General features: G+C 41.5%; 1 protein-coding gene across 1 annotated transcript in view; it reads right to left on the bottom strand.

The window, feature by feature from the left end:
* The window catches only part of HYDIN (HYDIN axonemal central pair apparatus protein), a 388294-nt gene that overhangs the window by 324301 nt on the left and 50654 nt on the right, over window positions 1-13339 (bottom strand). Inside the window, 2 exon segments of the mRNA XM_033218949.1 lie at window positions 3949-4132; window positions 11329-11530. Coding sequence (XP_033074840.1) covers window positions 3949-4132; window positions 11329-11530 — 386 coding nt within the window.

Raw genomic sequence — 13339 nt, 5'->3', positions numbered from 1 at the left:
CTCAGAGTCTGATTCTAAATTGGAAAGTCAGAACTTGTAGATCAAAAAGGATCAATTTGACTTAACTGCAATACCCTGTTTGTACCTTGGCAACTGAAGCCAAGGGAGATCAAATGGCTTGTTAAGCTTATATTGCTATTGGCAAAACTAGCAGGTAAACTCAGGACTCCTGACTTGCTCATTTCTATCAGACATCATAATTCTCCCAATATCTTCAGTACAGCTTTGGAGAAACACAAATGAAATTCCTCACAATGTCTCACCTCACCATCAACAGCCATTTGATCAAAAACCACTTTTGTGTCTTTCTTTTGAACATCTCGGATTTCTGCCATTTCCTTCCTTTCTGACCACCCCTGGGCTTTTCCAGGTCAGCAGCATCCTCATGCATCACCCAACTTTGCCTGCAGAGATGGTCAGTCTCCCTGACCCTTCCTGCACTGGGCATTTCCACTATCTGACCTGCACCACCCATCTCACCCTCTGTCGTGTCCATGTTCCACAGAACATGGACCCCAGTGGATGCCTGTGGAGGGGGGTCTGTGGTCATAGGGAAATGCTGCTTGCACTCCATTGCTTGGAGAGTCACCTTCTCTTGAACAAGTATTTCTTTAAGCTTATTTGACCACAGAACTCCCTCTTTGCAAGGAACGCACATGACCACCCCCTAGAGCATGGTGGGAGATGGCAGCCTGCAGTCTAAAGCACAGTGGGTTGGTCAGGTAGCTCCTTCCCTAATGGTTTGTTTTCCCAATTGGAAACATTCTCCAACATTGCTTGAAGTCAAGGGTTCATGAAGGGAAAGAAGGCTGGAGATGTTTGTCGAGGCTGAAACTTCCATCATGTCAGAGGGCTATCCAGGGCTCAGGTGAGCAAAGGGATCTCCACATACAATGGGTTAGATGAAAATGAGGACCAAAAATGTAAAGGTCAAGCCCAGAGACATGGAAAGGTCAGGAAGGAATCACTGGTGCATGCCGCCACGTGGCTGAGCTGGGCTGAGGCAGGGAAGAGGAGTCAGTCGTGGTAATCTTAGACGTACTGGGCCGAGACTCTTCTAGCTGCACTGGGGATCCAGGCTGATGACTGCTCCTCCTGAGGATGGGCTGCCCTGGGACCACAACATGGAAGTCAGGAGGAGGCTGGGGGTAGGCCCATTTCTATTTCAGAAGCAGGAAGAATAGAATTACCTCAGATACGTTTCTTTGTTTTTGTAATTTTCCCAATTGGAAATGTTCTCTGTCTCCTTTTCCACTTAATTAAATCTTACCCTTCCTCCAATATTCAGTTCAGATCTCATCTCTCCTAAAAATCCTTTCCCAACTCCCTCATCTGAGACTACTGTAGCATTTATTTACCTGAATCAGAAAACCAAAATTTCAACAGTAAAAAGCTCTCTTGGCTCACATTTGTGCCAAGAAGTCTGTGAAATGGTAGAATTTTCCCATTAAATACCTTTAGAAGTAATGTACAAGGTAAGATTATAGTACATTCACAAACAAGAAATGTATTTACATAAAACTTTCAGGAACTATAGTTTTTAAGTAAGGAGATTTAACATCAATAAAGAATTCATTATAACTGATATTGAGTTCTGCTGTTTTGACCAGAATAACTTTGGAAAAACTAGGAAAGTTTCATGCCTTCATTTTCACTTTGCAAAAATTGTCAACCAGCTAATGAATATTATTATGAGAAGAAAGACTAAATAGTACAGGAAGAAAACAAAATCATGATAGATTCCATAAAGACCATTTATATTGGAAGCAAGTATTTTTGCTTATTTCTGGTATCCCCCATCCCCCATAATACAAGTAAAATTAGTCTCATTATTTTGGTACCATTTCTGTGTATTACTACAACGTTTTTCTTCCTAAGGATGAAAAGATGTCTCATGATAAGAATGCTCAATTCAGTTCCCACTTGGAATTCAAAAACTATCATATTAGATGCCATATTTTCACACACATACATCTCCTTCATTGAACCATGGGTTATGGAAGGAAGCATGAGGAGAAGCTCATCGGAGGTAATTCCAGTGTTCCTACTTCTGAAATAGAAATGGGCAGGACTTACCTATGGCTTATCCCTGGCCTCCTCCTGACCACCATGTTGTGGTCCCAGGGCTGCCCAGGAGAAGCAGTCATCAGCCTGGATGTCCAGTGCAGCTGGGAACAGTCTTGGACAACATGGACCTTATCAGTATGTTTAAGATTACCACAACTGATGGCTCTTCCCTGCCTCAGCCCAGCTCAGCCACCTGCTTGCATGCACCAATCAATAATTCCTTCTTGACCTTTTCCATATCTCAGGGCTTGACCTATTTTCACTTTTGGTCCCCATCTTGATCTAACCCATTATATTTGGAGATCCCTTTGCTCACCTGAGCCCTGGATAGTCCTCTGACATGACAGAAGTCTCAGCCTTGACACACATCTCCAACCTTCTTTCCCTATGTGAACCCTTGACTTCAAGAAACTAGTCTACTCGTGGAGCCTTGGGTGAACCATGCCATGGTTCACAATTTCATTCTCCAAAAGGCCTGTCCTGGGAGACTCAGGCCCAGGTTCTTCTCTCAAGAAGCATTCTCCAACTTCTTTGCCTATGAAAATCACCTCAGCCTCTGAACTAGAATAGCTTACTGTCTTCTCCAGTGACTCACATAGCTGGCCCCAAAAAACAGTGTCCCAGAGGGTATCTCCAAGAGAAAAGCTCCCTCTTGGAGATTAACAACACACATTAGAATACTAAAGGCTTTCCAAAGTTTTATAACCAAGAAACCTTTCAAACAATATTGAGCCTCGTATTTCTCAAACTTACTTAGCCATGGAACTCCTTTTCCATGTTATATGCTTTAAAAACAATTTGGAAGTACAGACAGAAGGAAAATGAGCCTGCATAAGTCAGTAGCATTTCTCACAAGTGTACTTGTATTCTAAAGTGTTCTCATGTCCATGTCTCTTCTCCATCTGATTTAAATGGCAACAACTCGGCAGCTCTAACCAGCTGCGGGCTTCCTCACCTCCTATCACTGTTTTGATCCTCACATCACTCTCTGCCTGGTGGGAGTGGGCTAATGCACAGGAAGCCTGTAGCACAGCACCAGCATACAGTAAATAGCAAAGCTGCTAGCTTCTTTGATTTGGGGGCAGTAGGGAGAAAGAGTGCTTAAGAGTTTAGTCTGTGGAATCAGACAGATCCCATTTTAATTCTGGCACAGCTCTCACTAGATAGACTATGAGGTCAAGGATCACGTCTGTTTTGTCCATCAATGTCTGGTATACACAACAGTGCCTGATATGGACCATGCAGTCAATGAGTATTCAATGAATGAATGAAGGACAAAGCAGGTCTCAACCCGGGTGATTCTGCCCAACAGAGCATATTTGGCAGTGTACAGAAACGGTTTTGGCTGTCACATTAGCATCTAGTGGGTAAAAGTAAGGATGCTTTACATGAAACATCCTACAATGTGTAGGACAAAGAATGATCCAGCCCCAAATGTCAACAGTGCCAGGGTTGAGAAGTCCTGCTGTACAGTCAGGCCAATCAGGGATGAATTTCTAACCACTGACCCCAGCTGTTAGGCCTTGAACAAGTCACAACATTTCTGTCTTAATTTCCTCATCTGTTGAATGGGATTCTAATGGGATCTTGTATCGTACACTTGTAAGCTAATACATATTCAAATTAGATGAACTGCATAATCCCTAGGAAGCGGTTAACACAGCCACTGGTGTGTGGAAATCGTGACCTATATACGAGTCCCATGACATTCTTACCAGTACCGTCTATATAACGTCTCACAGTGATGGTGAAGTTCTTCAGGTGGACTCTTCACTCTCTTGCAACTCACTGTCTCAATCCCCAAGTGAGCGCTCTTTTCAAAGCAAGCCCTGTGCTCCCACTTATGTTTCCTGTATGGTCAGCTTTTATTTATATGCTCACCAGGGGCTCCACAGTGAAAATGTTATTGAAGAAGAGCACGCTGTCTCCCTGCACCAGCCTCCTCTGATTCGCAAAGGTTTGGGAGAGAACAGAAAGACGTTCTCGGAGTAAAGGATCAGTAATGCACTCTTCAAAAAACTCATCAGTCTCATCCTTCTCCTCTTTGATCAGGTCATCACAGGCCCTAAAGAAAACAGGCAATGTGAGATTCATGTGGGTACTCCCATGAAGAACTCTGGCTTCCCTCCAGTCCTTCCTCCTGGAACTGTCCTCACCCCTCACGCTGGGGTGGTCCCTCCTTGCCCTGAGCCTGTAACCTGCTGCCCTTGCACTCGGTCCTCAGACCTCTCAGAGCCTCCGTTTGCTCATCTTCAGCCACCTTCTTTAAGAGATCCTCCCTGGATTCCTCTCCTATTCAATACTCATTGCTTTACTCCTGAGCCCCTATGTGTATCTGGACAAATATTTTCTTTCAGGTAATTGTGTTTTCCAGGCTGCTTTTTAAATATTTAACATCTATTCTGCCCCTCACATGGCAAGGACAATTTTGTTCCTTTTAAATTTGCTGAGCTTTAATTCTTTCTTAGCTGTTAGTTACCTGGAGAATAGAACCTGGAGCCAGCAGGGACTAGGTTTGCATATCGATTCTATGATCTGTTTACTAGCTCTGTGACTTTGGGAGTTCCCCGATTCCTCTAAGCCTCAGTGCCTTCTCCTTCTAGAGACCATAGAAGCTGCTCCATCAGAAAGATGTGTTGAGGGTTAAATGTAATCAAGGCTCTAGTGCAGTTCCTGGGACAAAGCTGGCAACTCCATACATACCGGTTTTCTCCCTCTGTCAACCATAGGCAATCACCAAGCTGTCAAGCTTACAAAATGCTCAAGCTATGCCTTAAGGCACCTCCTTTTCTCTCTCTTTCCTGCTCTTAATATCCGTCCTGATAAGTGAGAACAGCAGCTTTCCCCAATCCTCCACTCATTGCCCCCACCAGAGCTGTGTTCACATTTCTCCTGAACTTTGCAGCTGAATTTTATCTCCTCCCAGGACATACCACCACATTCCCATCAATGTACTGGTATTACCAGGGGTGAGAGACAAATTATTTAGCAACGTAAGTGCTGAGTGGGAGTCCAGGATCACTGAATTCCTGTCCCAGTTCCAACTCTTGTCAGTATTGACAAATAACTCTTTTTAAATAACATATGTGTTCAGGGTGCTTTGGTCACACTGCAAAAAGAAGTCAAAGAAATGGGCTCAGTGTGTTCTGGTTCCAAGGAAGAAAGCATCTTGTGCTTGATTTTTTAATGCCAAGTAGGAGGCAGTGTCCAAGGTGACTGGCAGTATTCCTTCCACACTGCTGGGCACAGCAGTGCAAATTAAAGACAGTTCAGTTTGCAGAAAGAAAGGAGTCCATTTCTTTTTTATTTGATATTTTGTTATCTGATACTGATCTGGAAAACTTACAGATTATATTAGAAACCAAAAAATTCCACTTGCAGGAACAGATCCTTAAAAATAATCATGGATATAAACAAAGACACATCTACAAAGATGTCCATTGAAGTGCTGGAATGCTACCAGATCAAGTGGGTAAATTTGATGTAAGATAATGAAGCACTGGTTGAACAAAAATGGGAATCATAAACATTACATTTATTGGGCACTTGTCAAACTTTTCACATGCATCATATGATTTAATACTCATAACTACCAGAAGGGCCATTAGCATTATGATCATCATTCCCACTATATAGATGATGAAACTGAGGCTTAGAAAGGTTACGTAACTCGTCCCGGATCATGTAGCTGAAAGATAGCCTGAACTTCAGGGTCTTTGGAGGCTTGAATCCCCTGGTGCTAACCAATATGCACACTGCCTCCCAGGAATCCAGGGAATATTAGGCAATAATAAGCAGCTAGTAAAGTGGTATTAAATAGAATATTTAACATCATTTTCAAATGTCTGAAATATTTTAAGGTGAAAAACAAAGTGGCAAAATGTAACATATACAATAATCTCACTTTTGTAATAAAAAAGCAAAAGAAAAATATATACTTATTAGGGGAAAAAAACAGATTTAGACATACCAAAATATTGACTGTGGTTTCCCTAGTTGGAAGGATTAGAATGGACTTTTGCCCTCATCTTTGTGCTTGTCTTAATATTTTCTAAATTGTATTAGTGCACAATGTATTTCTTTTTAAACCAGAAAACAAGTCATTTAAGAAATTAAATGTTAATTAATTCTCAGGCTGAGGCACTAAGATTTTGACCTGTTTGCCTAATATGCCTGCATTGGCATGAGCCTGTGGATGCCACCTCTGGAAGAACGCACAGGTGAAATGTGAGGGTGGCACAATGTTCACACAGGAACATGAATGGATCTTAAGCACACAGCCTTGTGAGAAAAAGGAGAAAATGGAATACAAAATATGACTTCTCTCTGTCTCTCCCCCAAGACAATATACATTTTGAAAGAACAGATTCACACAAAAAGATAGATACATTAACAAGTTAGAATGGTATCTTTGGGGGAATTAACAGGAGTGGGGTGTGGGGATGTAAGAGAATAAATAAAATTCTTTGTGTGGACCAAAGATGAGGATGATAATGCTCCATGAACTGAGGAGTATGAGAAATGCAATCCCTGCACCAGAAAGCAAAGAGAACAAAACAAATTCCAAAATGCTGCTCTTCTCCCATGCTGTTGAAACTCCAAATTGATAAGAGCCAGTAGAAGGCAAAGGGAGGAAAGCAGGTACTGGGTTCTTCCTCTTTGCCCTCTGATGGAGAATTGGAGCCAGGACTGAGAGTCAAGGAGGAGATGTATAGCCACACCTTCAGGTAGCCTGGCTCCAACAAGGGCTTCCATAGATCTCAGTCCTAGTGTTCTGCCATTTTGTCCTGCTGATCGTCATGGTTTCTTGCACTCAGAGCTTGTTCTTTTATAGATGAGGAGACCTTTCATCAGACAGCATAACAGCAGGCCAGCCCTCTCTTCAGTAAAACCATGGATTTAACCCATTTTACAAATGGTCTAGTAGCTATCAGCACCTTTAATAGTCAATGGGGAAGACGGGTGTCTCCGGTGAAGAACCTGCTCCCTTCACCACCCACAAGAGATGCCAACTGAAGGCTGAGGGGATTAAAAACCAAGAGCCATGGTCTTGAGAGCTGGAAGAAATACTCCCATGTCCACACTTGACCTGGAACAAATGGAGCCATCCACCTTCAAACGGAAAACGAACCATGTGACTCTGAACAGTTAGCAACTCTGTAATGGATGTTACAAATGAAGAACTAGAGATCCTCTCCCTGTTTGGCAGTACCATGTAAATCAGATTTTTGTATAAACCATAGGGAAAGAAAGGGGCCTCTAACCATAACTGAGATTCAGTTTATTATGATTCAGGTGGTAGGCTCAAAGCCCAATTAAAACTGATTTATCTAAGGAAACATGTCATTTCCTACATCTGCATATTATAGAATAAACCCATGCTGACCACCCTGGGGGGCTGCATTCAGAATTGTAGGAGCTCTTGTACAGAGCAAATCTAGAATTAGAGCCAGCTGCTATTGAGAAAATGGCTGTGACCTTGCTGGGGAAACGGGGAGCAAAAATCCTTAAAGCCCATGCCAGGTCTCCGAATACAGCGAACGTGATAAGAATGAGTATGAAAGAATCTTGCAGAATGTTTTAAAATCCCTCAGGACAAGGTTGAGGAAGCAAGGAGGGATGAATGCAGCCTCCATTTCTGAAGAGATTAATTTCTCTGCAAGTCCCAGGAAAACATTAAGAGGAAGAACTAAAAGGTGATCTTTTAGAGGTCCCTATACATCTCATTCTCAAGTTAAAAAAAAAAAAAAAGAAAAAAAGAAAACATTTTTAAAGCACAGAACTTCTTTTTTTTTTTTTTTTTTTTTTGAGACGGAGTCTTGCTCTGTCGCCCGGGCTGGAGTGCAGTGGCCGGATCTCAGCTCACTGCAAGCTCCGCCTCTCGAGTTTAGGCCATTCTCCTGCCTCAGCCTCCCGAGTAGCTGGGACTACAGGCGCCCGCCACCTCGCCCGGCTAGTTTTTGTATTTTTAGTAGAGACGGGGTTTCACTGTGTTAGCCAGGATGGTCTCGATCTCCGGACCTCGTGATCTGCCCGTCTCGGCCTCCCAAAGTGCTGGGATTACAGAACTTCTTCCTAGGGGGAGGAACATCAATGCCCAAGAGTGTAGCATGGAAACAACCTTCTACCCCCAAACCTGGACAAACGTCCTAAAGTTTTTAGCGATACTTTGAGGTAGGTGTGGAGGAAGGCCAAACAGTAAACTGCCGGAAACAAATAGGGATTCCTGGGGCTGAAATTCCTCCACTGGAAGAAGAGATATCCAAGTCTTTGCCACAAGAGGACAAGAAACCTTGATGGCTAGAATGGGACTTGAGTGTATCTGTTAGAGCTATCAGCATTGTTGAAGCCACCTTTGAGCAACGTTCAGCCCCTGGAGATGAATGCCACAGGACACGCTTTAAGCCATGTTAAAATGCCAGGAAAACAGTGGGCAGGCTCTTGAATCTGACCTGAAAGTTTACACAGAAGTTAAACCTTTTAACCATAGAGGTTGTTGAAGGAGGGGGAACAAAGGAAGAAGGTGCACCCCATCATGAGCAAGAGAGTCAGACATCAAGAGGATAACGTCTGATTCAGCTCTGTAGGCCTTGCTGGGGTGCTCAAGAGAGGATTCACCCCATTCGCTAAAGATCTCGCTGCTGCTTTTCAGGGATGGGCGGACCTCTGCCCATAAGCAAGTTACCAAAGAACATTCTGCTTTATTGACCCCTGATGCGTGGCCTGGGACACAATCTGAGAATTTGTGACATGGAGGAGGAGGGGCCTACACTCACAGCAAGAGCACCACTGCCCTGTCCAGAAGGCAGGAGTTAAATGTTTAGTAAAGGGCAAACTTGTCTATACTTGCCTTCCTTTCCAAGAGGTTGGGCATTTTATGACAGTTACTTCAAGGACAAGAATTCATGGCTTATAATACGAAAGTTGCTTGCTTTCTTATTATTATGCTTGGGGCTGTATCGAGGAACAATGGAGAGAAGAGCAAGAAGTGCCACCCTGGTGTGACAAGAGATCAGCATGACTGGTATCCTTTTTCCCTCTTGGCTGAGCTCCTGGCACTCAGGAGAGAGGTGGGAGGAAGCGAAGGGGCAGCACATCGTAGACTCTTTACAGAGATAAAGCAATACAGTTTGGAGAAACAGGTGTTCTGGGCCTGTATGTCACCCAGAGTGAAAGTGGTAATATTCTTATTTATGTGAAGCTGCTTTTCAAGTCTATTGGTTAAAAGAGGGTCATGATTCTAGATGATAAAGGCTTCCAATCATGGTTATAGAAATGCTATCCTATATTTTTCCCCTTGTTACAAAGAAGTTACCAGGAGAAATAATAGAAAGAGCAAGGGAGACAGTAAAAGAAAATGATGCAAGAGAAAGGGAAGAATAAAAGACAATATTAAAGAGAGAGGGATGTGTCAGGTGAAGTGGGAAAAAAACGAAAATCAATGTCCATCCACTGGGACTGAATTATATTCCCTATAGTTAAGCATCTCTGATAACCATTGGTTTTAATTTTTCTAGAGTTTAAGGGCTGAAATTAACCTCCTTACATACTTTTTAGTATTGGCATGGCATCAATCACACACTATCCATATAGCCAAACACACAGACATGGCTGAAATTAAAGCTGGCTTTCCTTCTTACAATGTGTACTCACTCTCCACAAAGGTTTATGTCCATAGGACAAGAATGATACTGAAACACTACTTTGCTGTTTGACTTTCTTTACTTGGATCTCCTTTCCCACTTTCCCTTCAAGCATGTTGGGCCATTTTGATCGCTGGTGAGCATATGTGAGCCAGGGAACCAGGCAGGGCAAAGGAAGCAGTAGCAGATCCTTTTTCTTGTGCCTTTTAAAACCACAGATATTTCTGTGCCATAAGGCCAGAGGAAGATTTTAGGCATAAGTTGTTTTTCTTTCCTCATTTTTAAAAAAATGGCACAGTGGTGATTCAGTGATTAAAGCTCATTGTCTGAATGACAAAGCTTCTGGTCCACTGTGTCCTGTCATTGTCGCGGCTTCTGATTCAATTAGGCACTGTACACTGGGAGGGCTTCTTCCTTGGTTTCCACGGACCTAAGACTTATTTTTATCACATATGAACTTGGTTTTAAACAAAGCTTTGAAGCTTCCCAGGGCTAATCTTTAATGAAAATGGAAAGACAAATAAAAAAGGCTGAAATAAATTCCAATGAAAGCAGCAAAAGTGTTAATTCAGGGAGGCTGGAAGGAGATAAAAATGAAAATGGAGCTTAAAAGAGGCAAGCACGGATTCAGTAAAAAGAAATCTTCAAAATTTAACAGTGATGAGATTAGCTACAACAGTTTGATTTTACATTTTATTAATTTTCTCCACTGCCTGACGTGTCATTTTAAAAAGCATAATAATATTAAAGATACCAATAAGAAATCATTATTAAATTATATAGTTTGCAGGGACTGAGCAATGCTACTAAAACCAAGAATATAAAAGCCATTATATCTAAGCCCTTCTTTTCTCTCAATCTTCATATTTTCTAGAAGTATCTTTTCACTGAAAAAAATTCCGCATTGATGCCAATCCAAAATAGAGTATTTTTACGAACTCTTTATGAAAGCTGATCAACGTGGCCGGGCGTGGTGGCTCACGCTTGTAATCTCAACACTTTGGGAGGCCAAGGCAGGCGATCATGAGGTCAAGGACCTTGAGATCAGCCTGGCCAACACATTGAAACCCTGTGTCCCTACTAAAAATACAAAAAATTAGCCAGGCGTGGTGGTGGGAGCCTGTAATCCTAGCTACTCAGGAGGCTAAGGCAGGAGAATTGCTTGAACCTAGGAGGCGGAGGTTGTAGTGAGCTGAGATCACACCACTGCACACCAGCCTGGGTGACAGTGCGAGACTCCGTCTCAAAAAAAAAGAAAAAGAAAAAGCTGATCAACCTGGTTAGGGTTATGAAAAGTAATAGAGACAGGGAGACTTGTTTTGAAAGAATAGTTAAGAATGATAGGTTTGGTCTTCAAAATCTAGGCATTCCATTACTTCTAAACTATAACCAGGTTACATTAACTCAGGATGGACATTCTGTTCCACATAGCTCAGCTTAGATTGTTCAGATGAGCAGCTTCAAAAGAGGATCTTACACCAGAACCAAGTTAGAAAAATGTAACATTGGTTGAGTTGGCTAAAAATTAGCACAAAATTCACTGATTTTACATAATAGTTTTACATCCCCCTCCCCCCCCGCTTCAAATTACTGCATATAGGTGATTTTTGTTACAGACCTATACTTTTCTCTGTCCTCTTCTTGCTGGGTAGCAAATACCTTCCACAGGAAATGGGCAATGATATTACTGCGGTTGTGAATGGTTACAGTTCGCTTATTGGCCAGAGATATGTAGGTTTTCTCGATGGTCAAGGAATTCTTATCCAGCCTTATATTCATGTCTATGGCAGCTCCATAGAGAGACACAAACACTTTTTCACCTAGGAATTAACAAAGTACAAACACACTTCAAGATTTATTCTAAAATGACAGGCCTAGGCTATCTTTTTTTCAAGATGAAGTTAGGCAAAATAGTATAAGCATCAGGATTTCATTCTTTCCACTGTACCCCCATCAGTCCAGAGATGAGATACGATCAGAAAACAAATACTATGCTTGGTGCAGTTAGAGAAAAATCAAGGTATCTTGCCTGGTCATTGCAATAAATATATAAAATATGCATTGTTGTTGTGGGCACTCCAAAACTTTTTCTTCTTTGTAAATAGCTTTCAATCCTACAGCCTGACCAGGAGGGCAATCGAGTTATAGAATTTTACTCTATGCCTCATCTTTAGCTCATGCATGAGCTTGATTTGTCATTCTTAAAATGCTTGTACCAAGTATACTTAAGAAGAGCTGCTCAACATGAGAGAATTTAAGTCCATTTGAGAACACCAATCAGAAGGGAAAATTCAGTAACTTCAAAAATAGAAAACTGACTATTTAAAAGAAACCACATCCCTAAACAGCAATTAAAACAAAACAAAACAAAAGACACACACACACACACACACACACACGCACACACACCCCTGACATGTCTGGATAGTGACTACATAAAAAGAAAACAAAAATAGACAAAAATTGTATTTAGAATTAAATATTTTTAAATATTAGGAATATCTTTATTCAGTATAGCAATGTAAGCCCCTGACTTTATTCAGGATGCACCAATTACCTTGATTCTAAGTACATAAGTGAGCTTTCGAGAAGACGCAAACCTGTAAACTATATTTGATTTGATCTCTGCAATGTGACAGCAGGTACATTACTCTGACATCATATAGAAAAAATAAATATTGTAATACCATAAATGTTTTGTTGACTTATGTTGCTAAAGTTTTAAAGCATCATTACTTGCATCTTATTTTTTAGCAAACATTTCTGCTGCATTCACTATTGTATGAACCAGTCATTCAGGAAATCAACAACCCTTGATACATTTTAAATGTTCTTTAGGCTCAATAAATTTGGATGCAGAAAAAACTTTCCCCAAAGAAAGAAAAAGTAAGCATCTAGGCATTTGACTTTAAAATTTTTATTTAAAAAACATATAGAGAGTTGAAATTTCAAGTACTATAAAAGCAAATACAACAAAACTAAAAAATATATTTCTCGCCTTCACCTAACTCCAGGTCTGATTTTTAGAGGTAAGAACTGTCAATATTTTTGTGTACATCCTTTCCAAAAAAAGATATGCACTCTTGTCAACTTTTAAACTTTCTTTGAGTGAAATGTAACAATCTGACAAGTGAAAACTCATTGTTACTTTAATTGGAATATTCTTAATTATGGATGGTGGTGAACACCCTTTAATAAATTAATTGGCTTAAATCAAAGGGAAAACCCCTCCTCCAAATAAGCTAATACTCAAAGAACTATGCCTTCTGCTGGCTGTGGTGGCTCATGCATGTAATCCCAGCACTTTGGGAGGCCGAGGCAGGCAGATCACCTGAGGTCAGGAGTTCAAGACCGGACTGATCCACATGGAGAAACCCTATCTCTACTAAAAAATACAAAATTAGCTTGGCGTGGTGGCGCATGCCTGTAGTCCCAGCTACTCAGGAGGCTGAGGCAGGAGAATCACTTGAACCCGGGAAGCAGAGGTTGTGGTGAGCCAAGATTGTGCCATTGCGCTCCAGCCTGGGCAACAAGAGCAAAACTCTGTCTCAAAAAAAAAGAAAAAAAAAGGAACTATGCCTTCAAGATGAGGATGAACTGGAAGTAGATTAGCCTTAGTTCAGAGTTGA

The sequence above is a fragment of the Trachypithecus francoisi genome, unplaced genomic scaffold (assembly GCF_009764315.1).
Source record: "Trachypithecus francoisi isolate TF-2019V2 unplaced genomic scaffold, Tfra_2.0 Lachesis_group10, whole genome shotgun sequence".
Lineage (NCBI taxonomy): Eukaryota > Metazoa > Chordata > Mammalia > Primates > Cercopithecidae > Trachypithecus > Trachypithecus francoisi.
Note: the sequence above shows the minus strand (reverse complement) of the source record. Positions and strands in the feature narration are given on the sequence as shown.